This window comes from Heloderma suspectum, chromosome 1, assembly GCF_057233095.1.
Source record: "Heloderma suspectum isolate Gila_16-S chromosome 1, 16-S_ref, whole genome shotgun sequence".
In the NCBI taxonomy this organism is placed as follows: domain Eukaryota; kingdom Metazoa; phylum Chordata; class Lepidosauria; order Squamata; family Helodermatidae; genus Heloderma; species Heloderma suspectum.
In genome coordinates, this window is record NC_139458.1 from 314,520,291 (window position 1) to 314,545,587 (window position 25,297).

General features: G+C 40.0%; 1 protein-coding gene across 8 annotated transcripts in view; it reads right to left on the reverse strand.

Moving 5' to 3' along the window:
* USP45 (ubiquitin specific peptidase 45) overlaps positions 1-25,297 on the reverse strand; it is an 81,040-nt gene that overhangs the window by 46,843 nt on the left and 8,900 nt on the right. For 6 of the 8 annotated variants that reach the window (XR_014786634.1, XR_014786635.1, XM_084827168.1 and 3 more), the window contains exons 3-8: positions 24,801-24,970; positions 24,094-24,197; positions 22,844-22,944; positions 12,101-12,252; positions 10,047-10,142; positions 8,703-8,833 (exon numbers count right to left, since the gene is read on the reverse strand). Coding sequence is in view for 6 of the 8 variants with exons in the window: in XM_084827168.1 (XP_084683294.1) it covers positions 8,703-8,833; positions 10,047-10,142; positions 12,101-12,252; positions 22,844-22,944; positions 24,094-24,197; positions 24,801-24,970 (754 nt within the window). In the remaining 2 variants the exon portion in view is untranslated. Of the gene's footprint in view, positions 1-8,702; positions 8,834-10,046; positions 10,143-12,100; positions 12,253-16,360; positions 16,472-22,843; positions 22,945-24,093; positions 24,198-24,800; positions 24,971-25,297 lie in introns of those variants that run through there. The other 2 variants (XM_084827170.1, XM_084827173.1) reach the window with 2 other exon arrangements.

Consider the following 25,297-nt stretch of genomic DNA (forward strand, 5'->3'; position numbering starts at 1 on the left):
AGAAGATTCTTACGAGTCCCCTGGACTGCAAGGAGGTCAAATCAGTCCATCCTAAAGGAAATCAACCCTGAGTGCTCATTGGAAGGACAGATATTGAAGCTGAAGCTCAAATATTTTGGCCACCTAATGTGAAGAGAAAACTCCCTGGAAAAGACCCTGATGCTGGGAAAGATTGAAGGCAAAAGGAGAAGGGGACGGCAGAGGATGAGATGGCTAGATAGCATCACCGATGCAATGAATATGAACTTGAGCACACTCCGGGAGAGAGCGGAGGACAGGAAGGCTATGGTCCATGGGGTCACGAAGAGTCAGACACGACTTAACAACTGAACAACAACAACAGTCAGGCCAGAAATATTGGAACAATGATAACTGTTTTGGCAGTTGGCCTCTGCACACCACCACACTGAAGTTGAAAGGAAACACACCCAGATGGGAGCGAAGTCAGGACTTTCAGCTGTAATTCAAGGGGTTTGACAAAAGTGGGGCACTAATCATTCAGGAAGGACAGCCAGTGGCATACATACACACCCATCCTTGGTGGCTCATAAGTAATGGAACAAACCAACATCATTTTAAACTTAAGGATCACCTTTAATACCTGGATGAAAATCCTTCGCAGTCAATGACTGCCTGAAGTCTGGAACCCATGGACAGGACCAAATGCTGAGTTTCCTCCCTCGAGATGCTTTGCCAGGCCTTTACTGCAGCTGCCTTCAGCTGCTGCTTGTTTGTGGGTCTTTCTGCCTTCAGTCTTGTCTTCAGTAAGTGAAAAGCATGCTCTATTGGGTTGAGATCAGGTGACTGACTTGGCCATTGAAGAACTTCCCACTTCTTTGCCTTGAGAAACTCTTGGGTAGCTTTTGCTGTATGTTTTGGGTCATTATCCATCTGCAGTATGAAGCGGTGTCCTATCAGTTTGGCAGCATTCGGCTGAATCTGAGCAGAAAGTACAGCCCTATACACGTCAGAATTCATCCTGCTGCTTTTATCAGCAGTCAGGTCATCAATAAACATCAGTGACCCGGTTCCATTGGCAGCCATACATGCCCATGCCATAACACTGCCTCCACCATGTTTGACAGATGATGCGGTATGCTATGGATCATGAGCTGTTCCTTTCCTTCTCCATACTTTTCTCTTCCCATCATTCTGGTACAAGTTAATCTTGGTTTCATCAGTCCAAAGAATCTTATTCCAGAATTGGGCAGGCTTTTTTAGGTGTTTGCTGGCAAAGGCTAATCTGGCCTGTTCTTGAGCATTGCCAGTGGTTTGCACCTTGTTGTGAAGCCTCTGTATTTACATTCATAAAGCCGTCTCTTGACTGTAGATGTTGACAATGACATGCCTACCTCCTCAAGAGCGTTCTTGATCTGGCTAGATGTTGTGAAAGGGTTCCTCTTCACCATGAGCAGAATTCTGCGGTCATCCACTTTAGTTGTCTTCCGTGGTCTTCCAGGTCTTTTGCTGTCGCTGAGCTTGCCAGTTAATTCCTTCTTTTTCAGGATGTTCCAAACTGTTGTGCTGGCCACTCCCAATATTTTTGCCATCTCTCTGATGGGTTTATTTTGTTTCCTCAGCCTAATGATGGCCTCCTTCACTTGCATGGACACCTCTTTGGACCTCATGTTGGGAGTTCCAGTGAACAGCTACCAAATGCAAATGTAACACTCAGAACCACCTCCAGGCCTTTTATCTGCTTGATTGGTCATGGGGCACCCAGGGAACAGGCTACACCTGGCCATGCAGCTGCTTGTCAGCCATTCCTTCCATTACTTATGAGCCACCAACGATGGGTGTGTGTGTATGCCACTGGCTGTCCTTCCTGAATGGTTAGTGCCACACTTTTGTCAAACCCCTTGAATTACAGCTGAAAGTCCTGACTTCACTCCCATCTGGGTGTGTTTCCTTTCAACTTCAATGTGGTGGTGTACAGGGGCCAACTGCCAAAACAGTTATCCTTGTTCCAATATTTCTGGCCCTGACTGTATATCCTTCAGAAACTTTGCAGGTTTCTTACCTGGGGGACGCCTCTAATGACCTCTGCATTTTCATATAAATTTACACAAAAAATATTGGGGAAGGGGTGAATAGAAGGGAAAGCAAATCACTCCCTTCCCAAATTGGAGAACTCCCCTTCCACATGGACTGCTGCACCTATCCTTCTGAAACTTTGCTGGTTTCTTACTTAGGGACACCTCTAGGCTGTCTGTAATTTTCAGAACAATGGTCCACAAGGAACATAGGGAGATAGGTATGTCCTCTTTTGGAGACCACAAAAAGTCAAGGCCACTCTTTCACAAAAACCCTTGTGGCTATCATTCTGAAATTTGGCAGACATGAACTCCTCTGATGGGGCAATGAATCCTGAAATGTGTATCCAATTCTTCCAAGGAATTAAAATGTTATTGGCAGTTCCCTTTAAAAGAAAAACAAAATGTAAATCCTACACCTATTTTTCTGACATTGGGTAAACCCCTTCTAGGGGGCTACTATGCCTCAAATTATCATCCAGTTCTGACCAAGAGAAAAAAGTTAGTTTTTTTCTAATTTCCCATGTCAACAGGAAGCATAAAGATTCATTTTTCCAAACACTGAAACAGGTTTGGTGCAGAGCTGAAGTGGTCCGACTACAAACTGGCCAAAGCAGAAGCGGGATGTTTTCCAAAACGCTGAATCAGGGTCTGAGTTGAAGGGGGAGTCAACACACACTTCTTATGTATGTAATCTATACACACACACAGGCACACACCACATGCGCACACGCACATATTAGATGTGCGCTTTTGCGCAAATTTGTGTTATGGACCTGTGCCCCAAATCTTTTAAGAACCTAGCAACGCCCCTGGTCCAGTGGCTTAAAATGAGCAATATCATGGTTAGCCAATTGCTAATGGCTTATACATACTGACGATGTCTGTTAATATACTGAATTGCACTTAATGTATAAATCTCCAGTATAATTTGAAGAGGTTCTTAGGGAGAAATGTAAAGAGTTTTACAGGAAACCTTTGGCAAAAACAGAGAGAGAGCATGCACATGCTGGGGAAGGGGAGAGATGGAAGCTCTAATCCACATTGATATGTTTCAATTTGACAACTGAAAGATGTGCATTCTTCTCTCCTTGAAAATATGCTTCAAGCAAGATCCTTGGTGAAAGTGGAAGACTTAAGATGGTTGGTTGAACTGACCGCTCACAGATGTGCTGACATATGGAAGCCAGTGTCAATGAGCTACAACCTGTTGTACAGTGTCAGCAGTATAAATGACAGAACAGGTTGAATTCCTGTTAATGACCGTAAGTATTGAAGGACAACTGTGACAGCTATGTCACAGCTACTCAAGTCTATTACCTCAATGCTCAGTGTGGTGCAAAATATAAACTGTTTTACAGACACCTAAATATTTAATTAATCTTTAGATAATGTCTATTTGTTTTAAGTGGAATACATTTTTGGATAACCTCGGTTTGTTGTATAATTTTGTTAACACTATCATGATGTGATTGCTATTACATTTTAAAAATGCATGCTCTAACAATCAACTCCAAGTAAAACTAAATGTGAAACATAATTCCTGCTTGTTCCCCTACAGAGGCCAAGGGGGCTGTTACTAGATTAATATTAAGCAGCCATATTACTGAAACCTCAATATAAAGTGACTTTCTGACACATGGAAAAAATGAGACATAACTTTTGTTTATTAAATTGCAAATCACCAGTCAGAGGGAAAGGCCATTTTTCATACTTTTTTTTCATTTACAGTAACACAACAAAACCAAGCTAGCCTAAAAAGATACACAAGTATGACTGTAACCCATAGCCTCAGCAATTAAAATTTTATTCTCACTGGTTAAAAAAACTGGCTCTCACCAATTAATTATCCTAAGCTGTAGTTGATTAACCTGCTCATTAAAGTTTATGCTATACTGTTCAGAAACTTATCCAGAAATTAATATGCAAAGTCTGCCCATATAACATAAATCCAAGCCTACATGCCCAAGCCTAAATTATCAATGGAGAAGAACTCTTGCTTTAATTTCTCCTTAAAGAACCAGGTGTGCTGACTGATGTTAATTATTAGATGACATCATATAATTTTAACAGTTATTTACTTTTTAATAAATGGTGCCTTGAGCATCATTTGTTTTGGTGGAAAGGCAGGGTATAAATACATATATAAAATATCTGAGTCTTAAAATTAATGAAATGCTGCTTCAGCAAAAAACAAAAGAGAGGGAAAAGGAAATCTGATGTATATGTACTCATGATGTTGGTAAAAACAGTAATAACTTTGTACACCATCTTAAAAGTCTTAAAATTATTAAGTTCAGCAATTTAATTTTAAAGGCCATCTTCAATGGCAAGTTAAGCATGGACCGGAGGGAGGAAATAAATCATATTTTGTTTATTATTTATTAATTGAATTGATATCCCATCTTTCCATCACAAATGGTGCTCATGGTAGTTAACAACAAAAAAATATAAGATAAAATACAAAACTGTAACCGAAACATAAAAGCAAATCAGTTAAATACAGATCAATACAAAAATTTAAAAAACAGCACCCGCTACTTAAAACCTATTTCACTGACTGACAAGTCAATTTAAGGCTCAAAGTCCTGTCTGAATACAAACATTTTTGCCTGCTGACAGAAAGAAATAGAAGGTGAAGCTAGCCTAGCCTCCCCTGGCAAGGAGTTCCAGAACCTGGGAGCAGCTACCAAGAAGGCCGTCCCTCACATTCCTGCCAAACATGTTTCAGATGATGGAGGGAAAGAGAGGGAGCCTCTCTGGAGGATCTTAAAACTGAGGAAGACTCATATGGAAGAATACATTCTTTCCAACAGCCTGGTCCCAAGTCATATAGGACTTTATAGGTCATAACCAGCATTTTGAATTGCACCTGGAAACAGACCGGTAGCCAGTGAAATTGTTGTAACGAGCGGGTCACATGATCCCTGTAACCAGCTCTGGTAAGTAGTCTGCCTGCAGCATTCTGGAGCAGCTGACATTTCCGAATGCTTTTCAAAGGCAGACGCATGTAGAGCATGTTACAGAAATCAATACAAGATGTAACTAAGGCATGGTCAGATTGGATATTTCTGGATATCACCATGGTCAGATTGGATATTTCTGGAAATGGGCATAGTTGGTGCACTAGCCTTATGTGTGCAAACACACCCCAGGCCACCACCAAAATCTGGGCATCCAGGTTTGGGGCTGAATCCAGGAGTACCTGAATCTTCAAGACACATGTAACTCCATCAAAGGCAAGCTGAGTCCCTGTTCTCTGAACTGCCTTTCAGTTGACCAGGAGCACCTGTCTTGTCTGGATCAGTTTCCATTAGTCCATCCTCATCCAGCCCATTATCAACATCTGACACCTTACTTTGGTCTTATCTTTTTGGGGCTACATTTTTCCGCAGAACCTGCAAAAAGAAATTACAGACGAAGAGAGGCAGGGCCGGAAGACATTTTTATTGTGCCCTCCTTCAATCCCCTTTCTCCCAAATACTGCTCCCTCTAATCCAGCTAAAGAGATTTGTGTGTGGAAACAGTCTTCAATGCACATATCACATGCTCAATTAGGAATCATTGGCACCTCCAAATGGACATGCAAAAGAAGATGTTGTCAATCCACATAACATTGCTTTCAATGGTATGCACAGCCAGAATGCATATGGGAGATGCATATCCCATTGAAAACTGTGCACTGCAGACAGACAGCATCTGCACGGGGATGCACATCTAACTTACTCACAGGTCCTGAACCATCAAGTGATACATGCATTGAAGCCTGTTTCTGCCCACAGGCCTTACTTGAAGCTGAGTGGTTGACTCTGCAGAATAGCTCTGCATGGCTTCCTATTGGTGGGGTTGGGGAAAATTATGCTCTGGGTCCATATATTATTGAGCATGAATTCTTTCCCCCTCCTTTAAACTGAGAGGTCGCATTCAGTGTTTTGTTCTGCTCCCATAACTGAGTAGAAATCAGCCTTCACTGTAGATCAAGGAGACGCCCATATGAAGCTGCTTATGAGTTAGACCATTGGCCAGGTGGTCCAGTATTGTATAATATGACTGGCTACAGCTCTCTAGGGTCTCCGAAAAAGGTCTTTCCAAACTCTATTACCAAAGAACCATTCACTAGAGATGGCAAGGAATGAACCTGGAACCACACACAATGAAAAGCACATATTCTACCACTGAGACACTGCCCACCCCACCCCTATAGTTATAAGGAATTTATAGAAGAGTATCTTCAGCAAAATCTAGCCATGTTAGGTGGTGGAGACATGATTTAGTTTGGCATTGCCATTTTAAAGCTTAAACTGAAGTATTATCAGTACTTCAAATCTATTTACCCATCATCAGTATTTTACTCCATCAACCAAAGGTCTTCGCAGTTCCCAGTAGAGGCAAAAATTCACATAGAGAAACAAAGTAAACTGAAGAAGTACCAGAATACACTGATCTCCAAAACAAGGCACAGTGATCCCAGACATAGTTTGGAAACATAACCTGATCAAATGTTTTCTTAAGGATGGGTAGGTAAATTCTAATAAATATAAATATCTTTGTAAACAACAATCAATACTGTAGTGATAGTATTATCACAAGAAGTGAGTGTTTTCAATTTTTGCCAGTTCTAATCTGGTAGTAAATCTAATGATTTTTATCTGGGGGGTGGGGGGTGCTTTTCATGATGCTTGCTAATTTGTCTTACCAGCCCTGGTGATAAGTTATACTCCAGTACTAGATTCTCACATCGTATAACCCACTAATGTGAAAAGGGTTGTGCTAAAATACATCTCTGTCCTAGGTTTCCATGGGAACATTATATTATTATTAATTATTATTATTATTATTTTAAAAACCTGTGGCTCCCAATGAAGGTCAGCTCTCAACACTGCATCTGGCATACCATGAGAAAGACAGAGCAGGATCTTAACGAACTGGTTTTCAAAGGTCTCAACAAGGTACAAAGCACTAAATCCCCAGCAAATCCTTTTCCTATCTTGCCCTTCCTCTTGTTTGGCCAGTCAGTCAAACAGATAATCTTCAGTGTCCATAATCATGTAATGTCCATAATCATGTAATGCAGAAGGGTGTTGATCATTTGCTTCTGAGCTGGGCACCATATGGGTAGCTGGAATGCACGATCTTATTAGCTGACCTCCCAAAATGATTAAAGTTTTCAGAAGAAAAATAAATTGTGCCTTTGGCAATGACAATGAAGAAAGATTTACATACAGTGGAATACAGTTTGAAACTCCTTTGAATCTTTGATAATGTACTTGGATTACAATGTTAAAACATCGGTATTTTCTTTCTCAAAAGGGTAAGTATTTTGAAAGCCTAAGATAGTTCTGTATTGACAGGCCCACCCATAATTATAGAGATAAAAAAATCAAAACAAAACAGAATTCTGCAAAGAAGAATTTGTACTAGATGAAATCCAAGTAGTCAACAGAAAGTTTCCATCAGCAGAACAGGGAGAAGGCGATTGCCCCCTCTCCACTGCAGCCACTGACCCCAAAATCTTCTCCAGACGATTGGGGGACCTTCTGGAACTGATTTGAGGAAGGCATGAAGGCTGCAAGGAAGAGGAGAGGAAGGGAATGCTCTGTAGGCCAAGCAGAAGACTGCCCACACAATATTGGATGTGACCCACAAATTCTGCTTGTATTTCATATTTACTTATACCAGCAGGGGGTAGGGGGCTCATAACATTTTCAGTATTCATTTGTTTATAACCAACACAAAAGCAATCTTATGACGATACATCAGTGTAAACTTATGCATGTTTACTCTGAGGTAAGTCCTATTACGTTCAATGGGCCTTACTCCCAGACAGCCCTAGAGCAAAAAGAAAAAAAAAAAAGACCTATCCTAAGTGGACGCATTTATCCAGATTAACTTTCTGTGATCATCTAGAAAAAGAACCAAGGCAGGAAAAGTTCCTCTTTTGCCCACGGTTAAAATGCCTATTCTCTTTTTTAGGAACTACTGTCTTGTCTAAATTCCAAATTCAAAGAGAAAGGGATAAAGCATAGTTATTTCCTACTAAAGAAAATTTTGCCTAGTAATTCTAAACCACCAGAATTTCAAAACACACACAGCTAACTGATTTTTTGTGAACATACCAAGCAGCAGAGCAGCTCTACTTTCCTAATTATCTGCAAATCTGCCCAATAAGAAGGAGCACTGCCATAATACCTGGCTTCACAATTTCTTCCACTGCTAAAATTATTCAGCCATAACAAATGAAAGAATTATTTATGTCCTCTTAGTACATAAATGTTGTGTGAGCCACTATATCTCTAGATAAGTCAAAAGTCTGCAACCCTTATATTCAGAATAGTGGAAAACAAACAGAAGGGCCCTGTAGCTATGCACACAATCTGTCTTAGCAAAATGTCTGACAGCTGCAATACTAACAAAATTAACAGTGGATGAATTAGTACCAGACGCTAAACAGTTGCTACGGAAAGAATCATCAATTTCTTTCTTTTTCCCTTAATAACCTAACTATTGAGGGAAAAAACCCTCATAAATTAATATTATTTTGTTCTAATACAATACACCACAACACATTTCTACTGATCTAAACAGAATGATTATATAACGAAACAGTTCATATTTAGTGTATGGATGTCATCCATGTGAAACACGCAACTCACATGAAGTTACTCTTACTTTTGACAGAGCTGGCTGAAAAGAACTTTGGGAGAAAGAGGTCCTTTTCCAGTGTCTTTCATGCTGTGAAGGAACAGGAACATAGCTGAAGTCAATGACCCAGGGCTTGAAAGGTTCACTACCAAAGGGTCCTTTGGGATCAAAATAAATATCAGATTTTAATGCACAATACTTCTTCTCAATTCATAAATGCAAACTAAATGGATAGTGGAATTTCTAATCAAAATTTAGGAGGGGTGGGGAAAGATCTGAGTCTCTAGGAGCCTGAGGTTCATGTGCAAAGAAAAACAGTTTATAGATTTCTATATTCAAAAGAGCATGGTAGGTTGCTTGAGCAGAGTCTATTTGGTGATAGTTTTGAAAGAGTGAACAAAAGAGAACTAACACTTATCATACTTTACAATCTAACAATTTAAGGGGAATTTATAGGATGGTATTGATTGGACACTGAAAATGATAATGAACATATTCTTTCCCTATCTAATCCCCACCGCCACTCCCCAGGTATTCACTGAATCTGACCATACTTCCTGTTGTAGACACAGGGTTTAATCCAGAGTTCCTGTGAGAACAATTCTGTTTACAGGGCACTCCTGATAGAGGAAGAAGGGGGCAGGCAATTTTTTCTGATTCCTTATTCCCCATGTGCCCAGGCAATTTTTTCTGATTCCTTATTCCCCATGTGCCCCCTTGAACAACTGTTTTGAAGGGTTGGGGGGCCCCTCTGGAACACAGAGGGCCCCGAAACCCTCTAGAACAATGTGGCAGGTGGCACAGGAGGAGGGAATCTTCAAAAACTGCATTCCTCTAGCAAGAGTCTCTACTGGATCTCAGTTTTTGTGAGTGGATGGAGCCCTTCTGTTCACGGAAGGGACACTCTGGATCTAACCCATATTGTTCTACAAAATCACCAATCAGATTGTGGTTGCTACTGGCACTCTGCTGAATTAAAACAGAAGCATGACATCAGCCCTATTTCTGAAAGAGAAATTAATGTCCTTGTTTCTCTCTCCAAGTACGATTTCAGCCCACACATCCAAAATACATGGAAAGAGCCAAGTTGCCCTTTCCATCCTCATAAAGTCATTGGGTTTGCAAGCTCCCCTGGATTTGAGGAGAAAGGAGACTTTCTTAGAAAGCAGAAGCTTTTAAACTTAAATGTAGAAAACTCAGTCTCCTCTGCAAGCAAATTATGATCCTAGAGTGATTTGTTAAATGAAAAACATAACGAAAAACCACACTTAACTATTTCTTCTTTATTAGATTTAAAAATAATTTTATTATTCTCAAAGATGGGTTCTTTGAATATTTCACACAAAGTTGAGAGGCTCACTAAATGCTTACCAGTTGAGATGCTGGACTCTGACCAATTTTTAGCTTTGTCCCCTTTTCTTTCATTTCATGCATTAGTTCATTTAACATGTGTGTCTGGGCCAAGTTCTACAGGGAAAAAGAAAAAGTCTATAGATGACATTTACTTGCTCACTGGACTATAATAATGAATTCTTATTTGAAAGCGACTTGATACTCTAGAAAACACAGGAGGGCTACAAGATAATGTTGTTTGGACTTCCCCTGTCCCACTAAAATTCTGTGAATGAGGCAGCGCAATTGCATAATAAAAGCCTCATCTGGAAGCACCCACTGTCATCACATCATTGTTCTTCAGGGTTTTTTTTCCCCCCCTATTCCATTCATTTTTTTTCTGACTTTAAAAAAAAGAAAATCAGAAGAGTCATGCAACCGGCAGGTGTAGAGAACTTTAGTGCTATAGTTGCATTACGGCCAGTCTCTGCCCCTTGCACTTCCTTGTTTTACTGATACACAAAGACAGCAAGAATGTGTTTCATATTTTCTTTGTTATACACACTCCTTAACACTGGGGGAAAGGCAGCAGGAGTGGGGGAGTTTGGGCTGCACAAAGCCAGAGAAACATTTCACTGCATTTTGAAAAGTTCTGGGTGCCTCAGTGCAAGGGAAGGGAATTCCCCTCTCCCCTTCTCCTAAGCCTTCTCTAACTTGAGTGGAAGCACAGAACGTCAAAAGCAGAAAGAGGTTTTGTGCAGGACGTCTTCTCAGCTTTGGAAAGCAGCAGGGTATCTCATTGCTTTCAAAGTTCTACAGTTCCACACAAACCAGAGAAGGCTTGGAAGAAGGGAATAACCCTTACTTGCACTGAGGCTCCCAGAGTTTGCAGAACAGTGAGACTTTTGCAAAGCTCTCCAGCTCAGTGCAACAGGAAAACCCTTCTCTGCCCCCCACACATAAACACACACCGTTGGAACACTAAAGGAGTGTGAAGGAAAATAAAACATATTCATTGATTCTAGTGCTTCCACTGCAGCACAAGGAAATGTGCAGATGGGGAGGAATAACCCTTCATCCCCCTCTCCTCCCCATCAGAATTGTCCTATCCAATGACATTCACCTCCATTTGTTTTCCTGTCACCATATGGATGGTCATTGCTGGATGTTAAAGGAAATATAGCACAATATTAAGTGCAGGGTGGAACCATCGTTTTAACTCCACCTACAGCTGAGAGCGGAACTTGACGACATTAAAGAATCCTATTGTGGAAGCAGCCAAAGGGAAATTGTTTTTGTTTCACTTTTAAAAATTAAAATGGGATTGAATATATAACAGTGACATCAACTGTACTGTGTAATTGCATTTACATTGCACACTTATATCATTCACAACTCTATTGCCCAATAAAAATGAAAATATTCAGAATAGAAAAGTAAGACAAGTCCATATGTAACCATTCTAAAACTACTAACTGTTGGTTATGCCTTGCATTAATTTGAGAACTTCATGGTACATTATCCAAAATGTTGGTGTTTCTTGTTTAAAATACAACTTTGAATGGTGGCTTGTACAGAAACCTATGATGACTTAGTATGAGGATAGCAGGATGGCAAGAGTTTCTATATGCATATGAGGATGCTTCGTTTATTTCAGCTGAAATTAATTCCTCATAAAAATACTTTGAATCAACCACTGAAAGACTGAGTCGTGAAAATGGTATCCTCAAACAAGCCCCAGAGGTAAGAATAAAGGCCTGGATTTACTGTAAAATACTAGAAAATACTTGAAAATGTGAGCCCAGTATCAGCTGAAAACTCAGAAACCAGGATGGAGCTATTCTGGGCAGTCAGTGCTGCAGAGGGGAAAAAACTGTGCACAGGCCTGCAGAATTTCTATCAACTTTTTTCTAAACTTGGGACAAGAATGAGTGCAATGGTCAACCTTATTTCTTTGGGTTGCATCAAGGTTGGTCTTACTTAGAGAAGACCCATCAAAATGAATGGGACTTAAGTTGGACTAACATTGAATATAACCCCTTGTATTTTCAATAGCTCTGTTTCAGGGCAGGGAAAGACACCTGTAGCCTTACCTGCAAGACAGCATTAAAGAAGCATGTGTTTCCTAAATTATTAATGCCTTTAACTGGAACGGATGCCCAACTGGAACTGATGCCTTTCTCCTTTAATATGTCACTTGCTTCATTGTTTTCTTCATGAAGCCATATAATTTTTGATGATGAACCTTTAATGGAAACAAAACATTAGCAGCATCAACTGTGGCTCAAACATTTATACTTAAGTTTGAACCCAGTATAAAAGACAACATAAAGAAGATTATACATAGTCTCAATGGAGAACGCCAGCTTAGAATGACACCATATTCCTAAGATCTTGGGACATGCTCTTCTATGAGTTTGCAAATGGCTAATATGAAAATACAGCAAGTTTTCAGAAATTGACTAGCAAACCTTTCTATGTCAAGAATACACACATGTAGTCATCACATATTATGGCCCATACATCATGTTCATGATCTACTTCATGTGGAAACAATGGCCAGGATCCAAAGGACTTCAAGTTCAAAGAAACTTTAGACTTCTTTTTCTTTAACAGGCAATTTAAAATGATATTTCAAAGCAATCTGAGATATAGCATGGCTTCAACCATCCCACAAAATTTTGGCTAGGCTAGCAGGAGCACCTTCAATAAGCCTAAGTAGCTCTTTAGTCCCAGCCTATAATGGTATAGAAACAATGTCCCATTTCAAGTGGCTCTGAGCCTTCACCTCACACCAGCCACACATTTTCAAGTTCTATCTGCTTTCATGAGGGTTATAGCACTTCTAGATGTTAGCAAGTCTTATGATTGGGGGGGCTAGAAAAATCCAAAAACTGTACCATGACTTTGGCTGTACCATACAGGCCAATTTCTGTGTCTTGAGATGATTCAGGTTCTTCTCCAAAGTACACCACATCATGTACTATGTACATGGCTCCTATTGTCAAGATGTGTATAGCAACTGGCCCAAAAAACCATGGGTGGCATATATAGATATATCTATGGCCATTGATTTAAAGGGCAAAAATAAGCCACATGTTATTACTACAACTAAAGTTATTTGAGACAGAAAACCTATTATCCAGGAAAGGGAGCTCAGCTTCAGCTAACTTATCACAACTTCGTAGGTAAAAAAAAATGAACTATTTTCTATGTGCCAATTTTCCACCATGCAAATTCAAAGTCTACACTGGGCAGTATCCAATGCTGCCTGTGCACTAGCAGGACCTATCCCTAGCGCAACAGGAAGCTAGCTGTTCAAGAAGCAATCAGAAACACTTGTTTCTGAAATGAGGCAGGTCAGCAGAGTTCACAGAAGAGGACAGGTCCACTGACCTGTCCTCTTCTGGAAACAATTGCTTCCATTCATTTCTGGGGTTGCTTTAGGAAGCGCTAGTTCCTGCTGCACTAGTGGTCAGTCCTGTGGATGCAACGGAATGAGTGGAGGTGCACCGGCACTATTGGATACTGCCCATTGTGTCCTAAACACTTGTTTTGTGCTACTCCAACAATTCAATTATAGGAAACACAACCCGCATTTTCAACATCTTTAAATACAGGAACCCTTATTTGTTGTTATCTGTAAGAAATGAATGCAGAGTTCATTGGTGGTATAGTGGTGAGCATAGCTGCCTTCCAAGCAACTGACCCAAGTTAATTTTTGCAAACCACCCAGAGAGCTTCGGCTATTGGGCGGTATAAAAACGTAATTAATAAATTAATACATATTTACTTTCTGAAATAAACTTGAATATTCTGGGTTGGATCCAGACTGAGTTACTTGCACTTAGTTCTCATTGAAATTAATGGGGCATGACTTAGGTCCCACTAATTTAATTTAATTTAATTGGAAACTAAGTTCAGTTAAAAGTCTGAATCCAAACTTCTGTATTTTCCTTAATACACCCAAGAGACTTGTGCCTCTTCTTCTAGATGTTATCCCTGGGTATGTCTTTTCTTCTTCCGTTCCTGCCCCCCAAATGACTACTACACTAAGTAATATGGACAATATAGCCTGAAAGGCCTTTTAGGTAAGTTTTGAACTGAAGAGTATATCCCACGTTCTAGAAAATCAAATTTATAAGATAGCATTCCAGTGAAGGCAGCAATCAGAACCATGCAACACAATCATTTAAGCATGTCTACTGGAAGTCACTCCTATTAAGTTCAATTAGACTTACTCCGAGGTAAGTGCATATAAGATTGCAGCCTTAGTTTCTTGCCCACCAATTGAGCAAGAGTTCGAGTTAGTTTGTAGCACATCTTCAACAGCTGGATGGGTATCATGTTGTGCCCTATGATATACTTGTATTTTTCTCTGTCCGCAGTGTGCTATTGGGCAGTGGATCTGTTAATCTGGAGCTAGATGCATAAGAGACTATTTGCTTTAAACCTTAAAAACCAAATATATTTAATACATTGTAATACAACGCGCTACCAGTGCAACGTCCTTGTATTTGCCTATTTGCCTTATGGTTTAAATAGATACGGGGTAGTGAAGTTAGACAGCCATTAACTTGTAGCCTGGAGGTAATGAAAAGGCTTGAGACACACTATTTAGCCTGGATTTCTACTAGCAACTTTCATATTGTCATGGTTGCTATACTAAATATGAACATTACTGACATCTGCAGCATTTCAAGTATTGATTAACAATGCATGTCAATGTGAACAAGTTATGGACTTAATGGATACTAAGAGTTGCAGTGCTGCAATCTACATTTTGACATACGAATTCATATATTGTCCTAATGAGTTACATACTGAGGACTCATTAAGTGTTCTTGAGAAATAACTAAACAGACCTATTTACATTAATGGAATGCTCATGCCGAAAGATTTCTCTACACATTACCCTTAGATACTTACATCCTCTTTTGAAAAATGGGGAGAAGGAGGGGGAGTGGGGGAGAACTATAATCAAATTTTGATAGAAAGAAAACAAATATGATTTAAAATACCTATTATATCTGACATCAGATCGTTGGCACAATTTGCCTTCCAGTCAAGACACATTATTTGAAATTTTGCCTGGGTTTGCAATTCTATTTTTGAACCCACCCCCATTTCTTCATGTTCATAATGATAGAGTTCCTATAGAACTTTCCTAGTCCACTAATGTGAGCCAGTGAAAACCAAACAAGACATGCCAAGAGATTCAGCAGCTGCTTCATCTGTTTTCCACTTACTGAACTAGTCTCTATGTATATGTATATATCATAAAGATAACGTGTATAAGCACATCAACCGCTGTTGCATGACTACCATTCTTTGCAATGGGATTCACAAAAGAGTTGCAAGCAGCTCCTTTGAAATGAATGAAGACGGCATGGCAATAGGGCTGTCCCAAGACATTTTGTTGACTGGGGCAAAAGACAAGAGGATTTCCCCCCTCCTCCCACATAACTTTTTCATACAGAAGCTGACTGAACTGGCAGTTGAATCTGACTTCAACATTGACTTAGGGACTACATGCTCTACCACCTGAGGGAAGCAGGATAGCTTAGGGCAGGCCACACAGCACAAACAGCTCTGTCGTACAATACACTGCTGCTGCTCTCCCCTGCACGCACATGCACACAGCATCCTCTGCATGAGGCAGATGCCTCAATCTGCTAATGGTAGGGCTGCCCCTGCAAAGCAGCAGTGCCCTCCTAATGGACTGCACCCTAAGTTTTGTTTCCATCAGAACAGAACTCAGTGAATAACAAGATCAGCAACCTGAAGCATGCATTTTTCCAAATAGGTTGCCTATAAAAATGGCATTTAGAATGTAAATCTGCAACATCTCCATTGGCATAAGACTTAAAGCAGCGGTGCGCAGAAGATAGATCTCCAGATATTTTGGACTTCAAATCCCACAAACCCCTGCCAGCATAGCCAATGGTTAGGAATGCTGGAAGCTGACATTCAAAATATTTGGAGATCTACTTTCTTCCCACCCCTAACTTATAGGATACACAGAGCATTAAGCTGGCAATGAGGAGAGAGTGATGCTTCCAACATTTATTATTAATTAAAGTTTTATTTCAGGAACTCAAGGTGGCAAACATGGGTTGGGTTTCTGTGAGATAAGGTTAGGCTGAAAGAAAAACTCACCCAATGTTACCCAAGGAGTATTATGGACTGAGAAGGATTTGAACCTAGGTTGTGCCTGTCTAACATCTATCCACTATCCCACACTGGTGCTCATCTTTAAAAAGCTAATTAAATTAGATGGCATTTACACACACACACAGGTTACTTTTTTTAAAAAAGCTAAAATTATGTACATAATTTGCATACTGGCCTACCACAGTTGTTGCATTTATCCATTGGCATTCAACAACATCTGGGACAACATCTTCGAGTAAACAATGCTCACAAGGCCATCTGGACAAAACTGCAGGCAAAAATTAGAGCAGAAGCATATGGAAAAGCAGATTTTTCTCTCCCCTTCAGCAGTGCAGGATGACAAATGTCAAACCTAGATCTGTCCACGCTTCACTGTGCTACGCTTTGCAGCACCACCTGGCTCTCCTTGCACAGCCACCAAATATGGACAGCACTGCCACAGAGGGCCATATCTGCAGGGCAAACTCAATAAAAGCATTTCATTTCATGATTAAATGACAGCTTCACACAAGTAGCAAGGTTCTGTTCACTGAGTCTCAAATGTGACTCATCCAAGGAGATAAAACAAAATAAAACCTACTCACCCATCCACCTCCAAAAAACCATAACTATGCACCTGAATAGCATATTAGCTTAAGAGTTATCAAGAGATTGGGATATTAAGAAAAACATATCTTACCAGTTCTTTAAATCCAATCCACAACCCATACTGCAGTCCTAAATGTGTTTTTCCTGGGAATACGTCCCAGCGGGATTTACTTCTGAGTAAACATACACAGAATTGCACTGTCAGTTAAACTGAAATGCATGGAGGTCAGCTAATTAAAGCTACAATTCTATGCATACTTACTGTTGGGAGTAAGCCCCATTAAACGCAATGGGACTTACTTATGAGTAAACATTCATTGATCAGACTGTTAATTCACCTGCCTTGAGAAATGAAATCTATGTTTTTGCTTAGCTGGTCTCCACATAAAAAGTTTTGCTTTTAATAGACATGAGAAATATTTACAAGTTCATTAGTAATTAGGCTTCTGGTGAACTGCTAATGCCGTATCGTCCAAGATTCTTTATTCTCTTCTTTGACCGATTTTATATAGCTATTTAAAATTCACAGTGGGTTATATCCAATGTAGCATTCACACAAGGATGCTCGTGCATAGGGAATTCCACAGCCCCTTCTCCACACTGCAGCCCCCAGGGATCCTCAGAATAAGATGCAAGGGGGGAGGCTGCAAGGGGGGAATTGGGGAAAACTGCAGAGAGAGAACCTGCTTCGGAGTAAGTCTCACTGACTGGGTTCACTCAACACGCTAACCCACACTCAGGAGTTGAGTATGGGTTGTCATTGAACAGTGGGTTGTTGTTATGAGTTATCGTGTTGTCTGAATCTAGCCATGATAATAAACCAGGGTTTGTTAACCACAAACAAACAGTTCACATCCCAACAACAAACCATGCGTTCTCTTCATGGGTTATCCGTGGTTAACAAACTGTGGTTTGTTAGAGCAGCTGGGTTCAGACAACATGATGACCCACATTGTAACAACAACCCACAGTTCAATGACAACCCACACTCAACCTCTGAGTGTGGGTTAGCGTGTTGTCTGAACCAAGCCACTGACTGGGTTCACAACACACTATAACCCTCACTCAAGGGATGAGTATGGGTTGAGCGTGTGTTGTTGTTGAACCGTGGGTTGTTGCTGAAACATGGGTTGTTCTGTTGTCTGAACTCAGCTACGATAATAAGCCATGGTTTGTTAACCACAGATAACCCATGAAGAGAACCCATGGTTTGTTGTTGGGTTGTGAATTGCTGGTTATTTGTGGTCCCACTCCCAAGTAAATTTGCACAGGATTATAGCCTCCATTTCATTTCTCATGTCTTATTCTTCTAAAGTTGAGAGATGAACAAGATTTGTTGAGTTGCTGAATTGATCTACCACAAGTATCTATTCTGACGTGATGTGTTGACCTGATATACAAGACATGCAAGTGAGCTCTGCATCAATTCATTTTTACTGTATTTCTAATAAGGTGTGTGTGCGTCTCTGTGTGTGTCCACACATTTCCTGTATTGTTGCTGAAACAGAAATTGTACAAAAGTGTGTTTTTTTAATCATTTTTCTTTCATCTGATGAGTATTTTTGTTCTCCTTTTTTTCTTTTTAAAGAAAACAATAAAATGTATGAGAGACTATGGAACATGTTCCAAGGTCAAGGCTTCTCTGTTGTGTATCGTTCTGGTACTTCAGCAACATGGTAAAAAGAACGGTTAAGTTCAAGTAAATTCCCCTTATGCTGCATTATAAATATATTGCTAGGATCCCTGTTTTATACTTGAAAAATAAGAAAAGAATTGAACTAGCATTTTTCAGTACTGTAAAAAGTATAAAAATCTGAACTTTAAAGGGGGAAACCATATGAATGCTCTGTTCTTAAATTATCACTTTAAAACTTACTTGCCAAATTTCCCATTCACTACCATAACACAACTTGCATCAAAGAATCCGAACTGCCATTTATTCACAGGGCTCAGACAGAATAAATGGGTGCTGCTCAAATCAATGAAACATGCATAAGCCCCATCAGAATGCAGATATTAAACAGCAGCAGTCGGTAGGGTTCTCTCTATATCTAGAGCCAACCCTACCATTAGGCAGAGTGAGATGGCCACCTCAGACAACTGATTGTGGGTGTTATGAATGGGCAGCAAATCATTAGTTATTTCATTTATCATTGCTGTATTTTATTAATAGAAAGGGGGAGAGATGCTTGTGGAATTTTCTGTCTCAGGTGCCAAAATAACTTCACTGGCATTGGGTACTATGCACCTTGACTCTGCAGGAGGGTCACCAATTCCACCTCAGGCAATAAAGTATCTTGGGCTGGTACTGTCCTTTGGCATTACCCTGTCATAACCTTTGGGAATTTTGCACAAATTTCATCGTAGAAAAATATGCAAAACTTAAAGAAAAACGGCCAAAAATGTGCATTTCTCCCATAGGCTAGAGCGTGAAAATGCACATTTGGGGGGAATTTGCACATATGGGGGGAATTTGTGCCTTTTTTCATGTGTGAATTTGTGGAAATGCAGATTTGCACAAATTCAGAAAAAGGAAATAAATACTTCTCTGGGTGGACAACAGAACGAACGGTGCCCGACAATCCACAAAACACAGACAGAATGGATTTTACACAATCCAAAGGTGCTATCAGTTTAAGACTCTCCCTGGAATGTATTCATCTCAAATTTTAGTCTGCTTCTCTCCAAAAGGAAAAAGTTAACAAATGAGCTGGCTATACTATGTTTTTTGGAATTCAGAACTACAGAGAACCAAGGAACTACAAATATACAGCCACATGAATTTCAGCATAGCATACAACTATTGCTGGAATATAACTGTTAAAAAAACCAGACCTTATATATACATATACAATATATCTATAAGCCTAACTAAAAATAGTTTGCCAAACTGTTATAGGAATGTTCAATATATTAGTAAACAAGCCAGTGTTCGGAATCTCAAAACTATAGGTGGCACTGCAAATTTTACAGAAACTCTCCCCCAACCAAAAACTGGCTTTCCTGCTCCCATTAGCTGAAAGAAAAGATATAGAGAAAATCAGCCATGTGGGCTGTTTCCAGTGATCAAGCACACCCTCATTTCTAATTGCCTTCTGTCGTGGAAAACAGATCTCAAAGCAGTAGCAGCTCAGTGTGGTTCTTGTGTACATGTTCATTAGGTTCATGTGAAACGCACAAGTGTGCCATCATGACAATAATGCACCTGCTTTCCTGGCAAATACAACATAATGGCCTGCTAGCCTTTTCCATGAAACTGCTGGGTGCTTATTCCTTACAAAGCACTTGCTTCATTCTTCCTATTGTGCCAAAAATGACCTGTTAACCAAACAGACTACTTTTAAAAAGGGGGGAAAGCAGGGGGAGAGAGAAAAAGCACACACTTTGCTGGGCAGGGTAAATCACAAGATCAGATGTGAAATCCACACAGCTGCAAGCATTCTTTTGGGAACCACACACTTGGGCTCATCTCAATCGCTTAATGTAATTCCCTAGGTCAGTCATGTAGAAGTAACATAATTTGCACATTTTTGCAGCTAGAAGTTGTATCTGTATGAACTGCTGAGTGAAAAAGCAGGGATCCTGCTACTGTGCTAGTCCTTCACATCTATCCCAATGACACACACTTTTGGTTCTGTTTTTCTCTCAATGCATTCATTAGGAAATCTGTGCTACCTTCCCCAATATATTTGCCTTTTCTTCAAAAGCCTTCTCGATCAAATTGAAACTGGACAAACATGCCATGCCCCACATCTCATATTCTTGTTGAGCATTTGGTATTTTAGAAAGACTTGCACGTAACAATTTGCGCAAATGGCAAGCCATTTTCCAACACACACACACACCATTTTAACGCAAGACTGTTTTTAAAAGGTACCAATGTCTCATGTATACCAAAGATAGTAATTTTTCATCTAAGGAGTGGGGAAGAGCAATTCACAAATGACAAACTGTACGAATATAAAATGGAATAACAAAGGGCTGATAGATCCATACACAAATTAAAATCCTCATCAAATAACAGTTTGCACTGCTGGTTTTGCACAGCATTCTATGCGCTGGTATCCTTGGGTATCCCAATATCTCCTGTGCTAAACCCTATATCGTGTGCAAACCAGCTCTATTTTTAAAAATCAACTGGAGTTTACCATGGTTTCAACAGAAACAAACATCCTTTGGTTGTAATCCAAAGTATCTATTTTCACATAGACATGGGAAAAATAAGTCTATTCCTCTATCTAAAAAACCCTTGATTGTCTAAAAATGGGATGCCTGATCAATCAGGCAGCTTGGTTTTGTTTTTTTAAATTAAATTGCAGACAGCAGGTGTACCTTAGAAGAGGCAATCTCTCTTCTGGCACACACAGAAGGAACTGCCTCTTCTAAGATGAATCTTACAATGACAGATAACATGCATCATTTAAAAGAAAAGTATGCTTTTACTAAAAAGCTATTGTTTGTCACATACAAATGTACTCAAAAGCAATCAGTCAGTTAAAATGTATGCAACTGATAGACTAAGGCTGCAATTCTTGGAGTAAGCCCCATTGAACTCAATTGGACTTACTTCTGAGCAGACATGTAGAAGGACTGCACTATAAGGCTTCAATCCAATGCACACTTACTAGGGAGTAAGTCCCAGAGAATTACTTCTGAGTAGCCATGTATAAGATTGTACTGTAAAATTTCTGTAATCAGGCAACAGTCCTAGGCAAACAGTTTCCTTCAAACCCGCTTACATATAGCAAAACCAAACATAAAACCATCACACACTAATTCATCAATAAGCATCTTTACTGAATTCAATGTTCTGAGCACGATCCTTTAATCAGATGCCAAATGGATTTTGTGCTCTTCTTGTATCACCAACCCCAGAATATTTAACTGGAATTGCAATTCCTTGAGTCCTTGTTTGCATGGTACATGAGACCCTGTGTGCTAAAAGACATGCCAATATTGATTCCATTTCCCAAGTGGGTCTTCGTGCTAACCAAGGGCCAATCTACATGAGCTTTTTATCCCAATATTCCAACATCTGGCTCATACATGGGACACACGATGCACACTCTGAGCTGTTGTGCTGATGCTATTTCTCTCTCAAAATTCCTTTGTTTCCAAAACTAGTTTTATCCTTCCCAGCTAAGTCAATCTTCACCATCAAACTTATTGTGGGATCTTAGCTTGACTGGAGGAAAAGACTCAGAAAGGAGGAGCATATAATGTCCAGGGGTGGTAGAATTTGCAGGGCTGGTGGTGGAAAAGAAGTATGGATGACTAATTGGTCTGAACCCCTCCCCCCCATTACCCCATTACAGCCCCACCCAAATTCCTATTTTCCACTTTTGATCATCCAGATGCAGACTGACCATGTTCAGAAACAGGACATACATGTCAAATTGAAATGGCTCAGGGGACCAATTGTCCCATCCAGCAGTGACACCCATAGTTTTTCACCAAAAAAATAATCAATTCCACCTGAATCCAACATGAAACTATCAATTATATCTTGATTAGGTAAGAGGTGGGAGGGGAAGTCAGAAAGCTTTGGCAAGTTCAGTTCTTATTTATAGCATGAATAGGACAACAAAAGAAGTACGGAATATGTTCACATAATACTCCCGTGTCCTGCTAAAGCCATTTCCTTCATTACAGAGTAACCTCTCAAACCCAGACATGCAACTAGAAATCAGGGTTTCTGGTCAGTCAGTGTAGGATCAAGGCATGGTGCCTATCTTTTACAAGTTGATCACTGTAGCACTCAGTAGCAAGTTGTGAGTGAATCAACCCCTTTTCTCTACTAAGGGTATCTGCCTCTTAGCCGTAAAGATAGTTCAGTCATTTGTTTGGAGTTTGGTTGCAACGCTGCTGTGATATTTTATTATGTACATTTCTCTGAAGTTGCTGCAAGCCACTTTGAGCATGGTTTCACCATGGAAAAGCAGCATACAAATAAACCTATTAGGACAATGGGGACTCCTAAAGGGCCTTCTGTGCCCCTGGATCTCATACTTCTGACATATTTAAATAGGGGTATATCAACTTCAGACCCATGTAAATTTTTTGAAGTAACTTACTTGATTCATTTCTAGTAACATGTCTTTGGAGGAAGTCAACTATCTGTGCCAAAGCCTTCTTGTTGCAGTGTGTTGACAACTCTTCATTACATTCGTAACACCTAGAATAAGAATTTAAATACTGTAACAACTAACCTCAAGATAATGAGTAAATTCTTATGACTCTGTATACTGTCCAAAAGCATTGCAGTTCCTCAGCTCAAGTGACTGCACAAGCACTGCTGTTCTGTGAACCACATATTAACAACTGCTATAAACAAGTTATGTTATCTTAAGTGATTAATGTTTAGAAATTCAAACACTTCAGTTCCCATTTTGCCTGCACTTTTTAAAACTAAAAAAAAATGTTAAAATATTTTTCTTACACTAATGTAACTTCAGATGTATTGCTCATATTTGCACATAATGATAAACTGTGGTTAACAATGGGCATTTCAGGGCCAAATTAGACATGGCATGACAGAGTCTTGATCAGATCTCCCAAACTTCTCCTTTGGTTAAAAGCAGCAATGGGGGAGGGGCAATTTGGATCAGGCCCTTAGCTCTGGAGAAAGGTTTTTGTTTTGTTTTTAACTCTCTCCCCCCTGTGCTGTTCATTCACATTAAATCCCTCCCCTACCCCTAAAGCTATTTTCACATTTGATAGCAGCTTGGGAGGAGGAGAATTTCCGGGGGGAAAGGCACAAGAAGAAAGGGTTAAAATGCCCCTGCCCCAGCTGCTGTTTATAAGAAAAAAAGATCTGAGCATAGATCTGCCATGTCATATCTAGTCTGGCTCTCAATCACATGGATTGGCTGAAGTTGCATTAGTGCCAGAAGAACTTCTGCAGATGAATTGTAATCTATGCCTAGAAAGTAAAAAAATTCCTCTTAAATACAAACAGTGCAGTCACATTGCTCTGGTGCTGCTTCACAAGAAGTCATGCACGGATATGCGGAAGATGGAAGGGACTCCCTGCTTCCCCATTTCCACCCCCACCACAACCATGCAACTGGGCTTGGATGGCACAGCTGTCTCATGGCAAAAAACAGGAGGCGACATCAGTGGTGATATATTTCCACGCTACTACAACTCCAAGAAGAATTACTTCTATGATGCTGTTTTGCATCTTTAATTCATAGCTAAATAACAAAAAAACACACCCTGTAATTGTTTACATGTAATTACATGTACATACTACTAAACTTACAAATGCATATCTTTGCTCCAACACACACAGCCCTCCCGCTCCAAATACATATTAACTTACCATACGATCCATGTGCTGAGGTTGATTACAATGCAGTGAGGTTCTGCTTGTGCAGTTCGGAAATGCTTTAAAGAATGTTGGCCTTCTGAGTTTTGACTGCAGCCCTACAGTTCATTAATAAAATGTTAAAATATTGTTATCAAAATGGTTATGTTCCTCAGTAAACTCAGCTAATGTGTTTTGTTCTACAAAAGGGCACTTTTGCTCTCTTTTTTTAAGCACTTCAAGAGACTTTAACATGCAAGATATGTCCATTTACATTTTTCTTGACTGAATGTGGAGGTCCTGCTCACCCTAACCATACACAGAGCAGTATAAAAGCTGACACAGCCCTCTCCCACAGAACTATCTCCGGGCCAGGTAAGCAGCATCACAGCCAGGCCGTTCTGTCCATGATAAGACTCTTCAGCAACACCCAGGAACATCTAGCAGCTTACTGTTCACCAGGTTTCCACAGACTGCTCTATTATGGCATTTCCCAAGAATAGCAAGGCTGGAAGTCCATGGGGAAGATCAAGCTGCTGGAGGTTCCTAAGCAAGAGCTAAAATGTTACTGTCCAGATCCCACAAATGAATAAAATTCCAAACACTTAGTCCTAGACTGATTCATATTGGTACATTAGTAGAGCTCCACGAAGTCAATGAGATGCTAGTCGTAGTTATAAGAGCAATATAGTAATTGATCTGTAGGTTTAAAAGTTATTTACCTGAGAACCACATTTGAGGCAGAGCCATATGTCAGAAGGCATTACTGGCTCGCCATCACATATTCTTCTTTCCTTTAAGCACTCTGAACATATTGACCAGACATTTTGTGCTACCGCCCTCTTCACATGATGCACATCTACAGCCTGGCTTACATGCTGGCATGTCAGACCTACAGAAGAAGTTTAAACAGGACTAAAATGTTTAAGACAGACATTTTACTGTGGAAGTGGACTTTTGATAAAATATTTTTGGATTTAGGAATAAGGAAAAAAAACACAGGACTATGAGACTACCATTCAGCGTTTTCCAGAAACTTTAACATGTGTGCACTCCATTCCCCTCAGAATATGAGCAGAAATAGTATCCACAGCTGGAACTGTAGCTGTTGTATAAGCCAACAATCTTTCTGCATGTTTCTTTCCATCTTTACAAATTAGAAAGGCCATCCTCATTATCTCATTCAAGCATAAAGAGATGCATTTCTACAAGCATACAG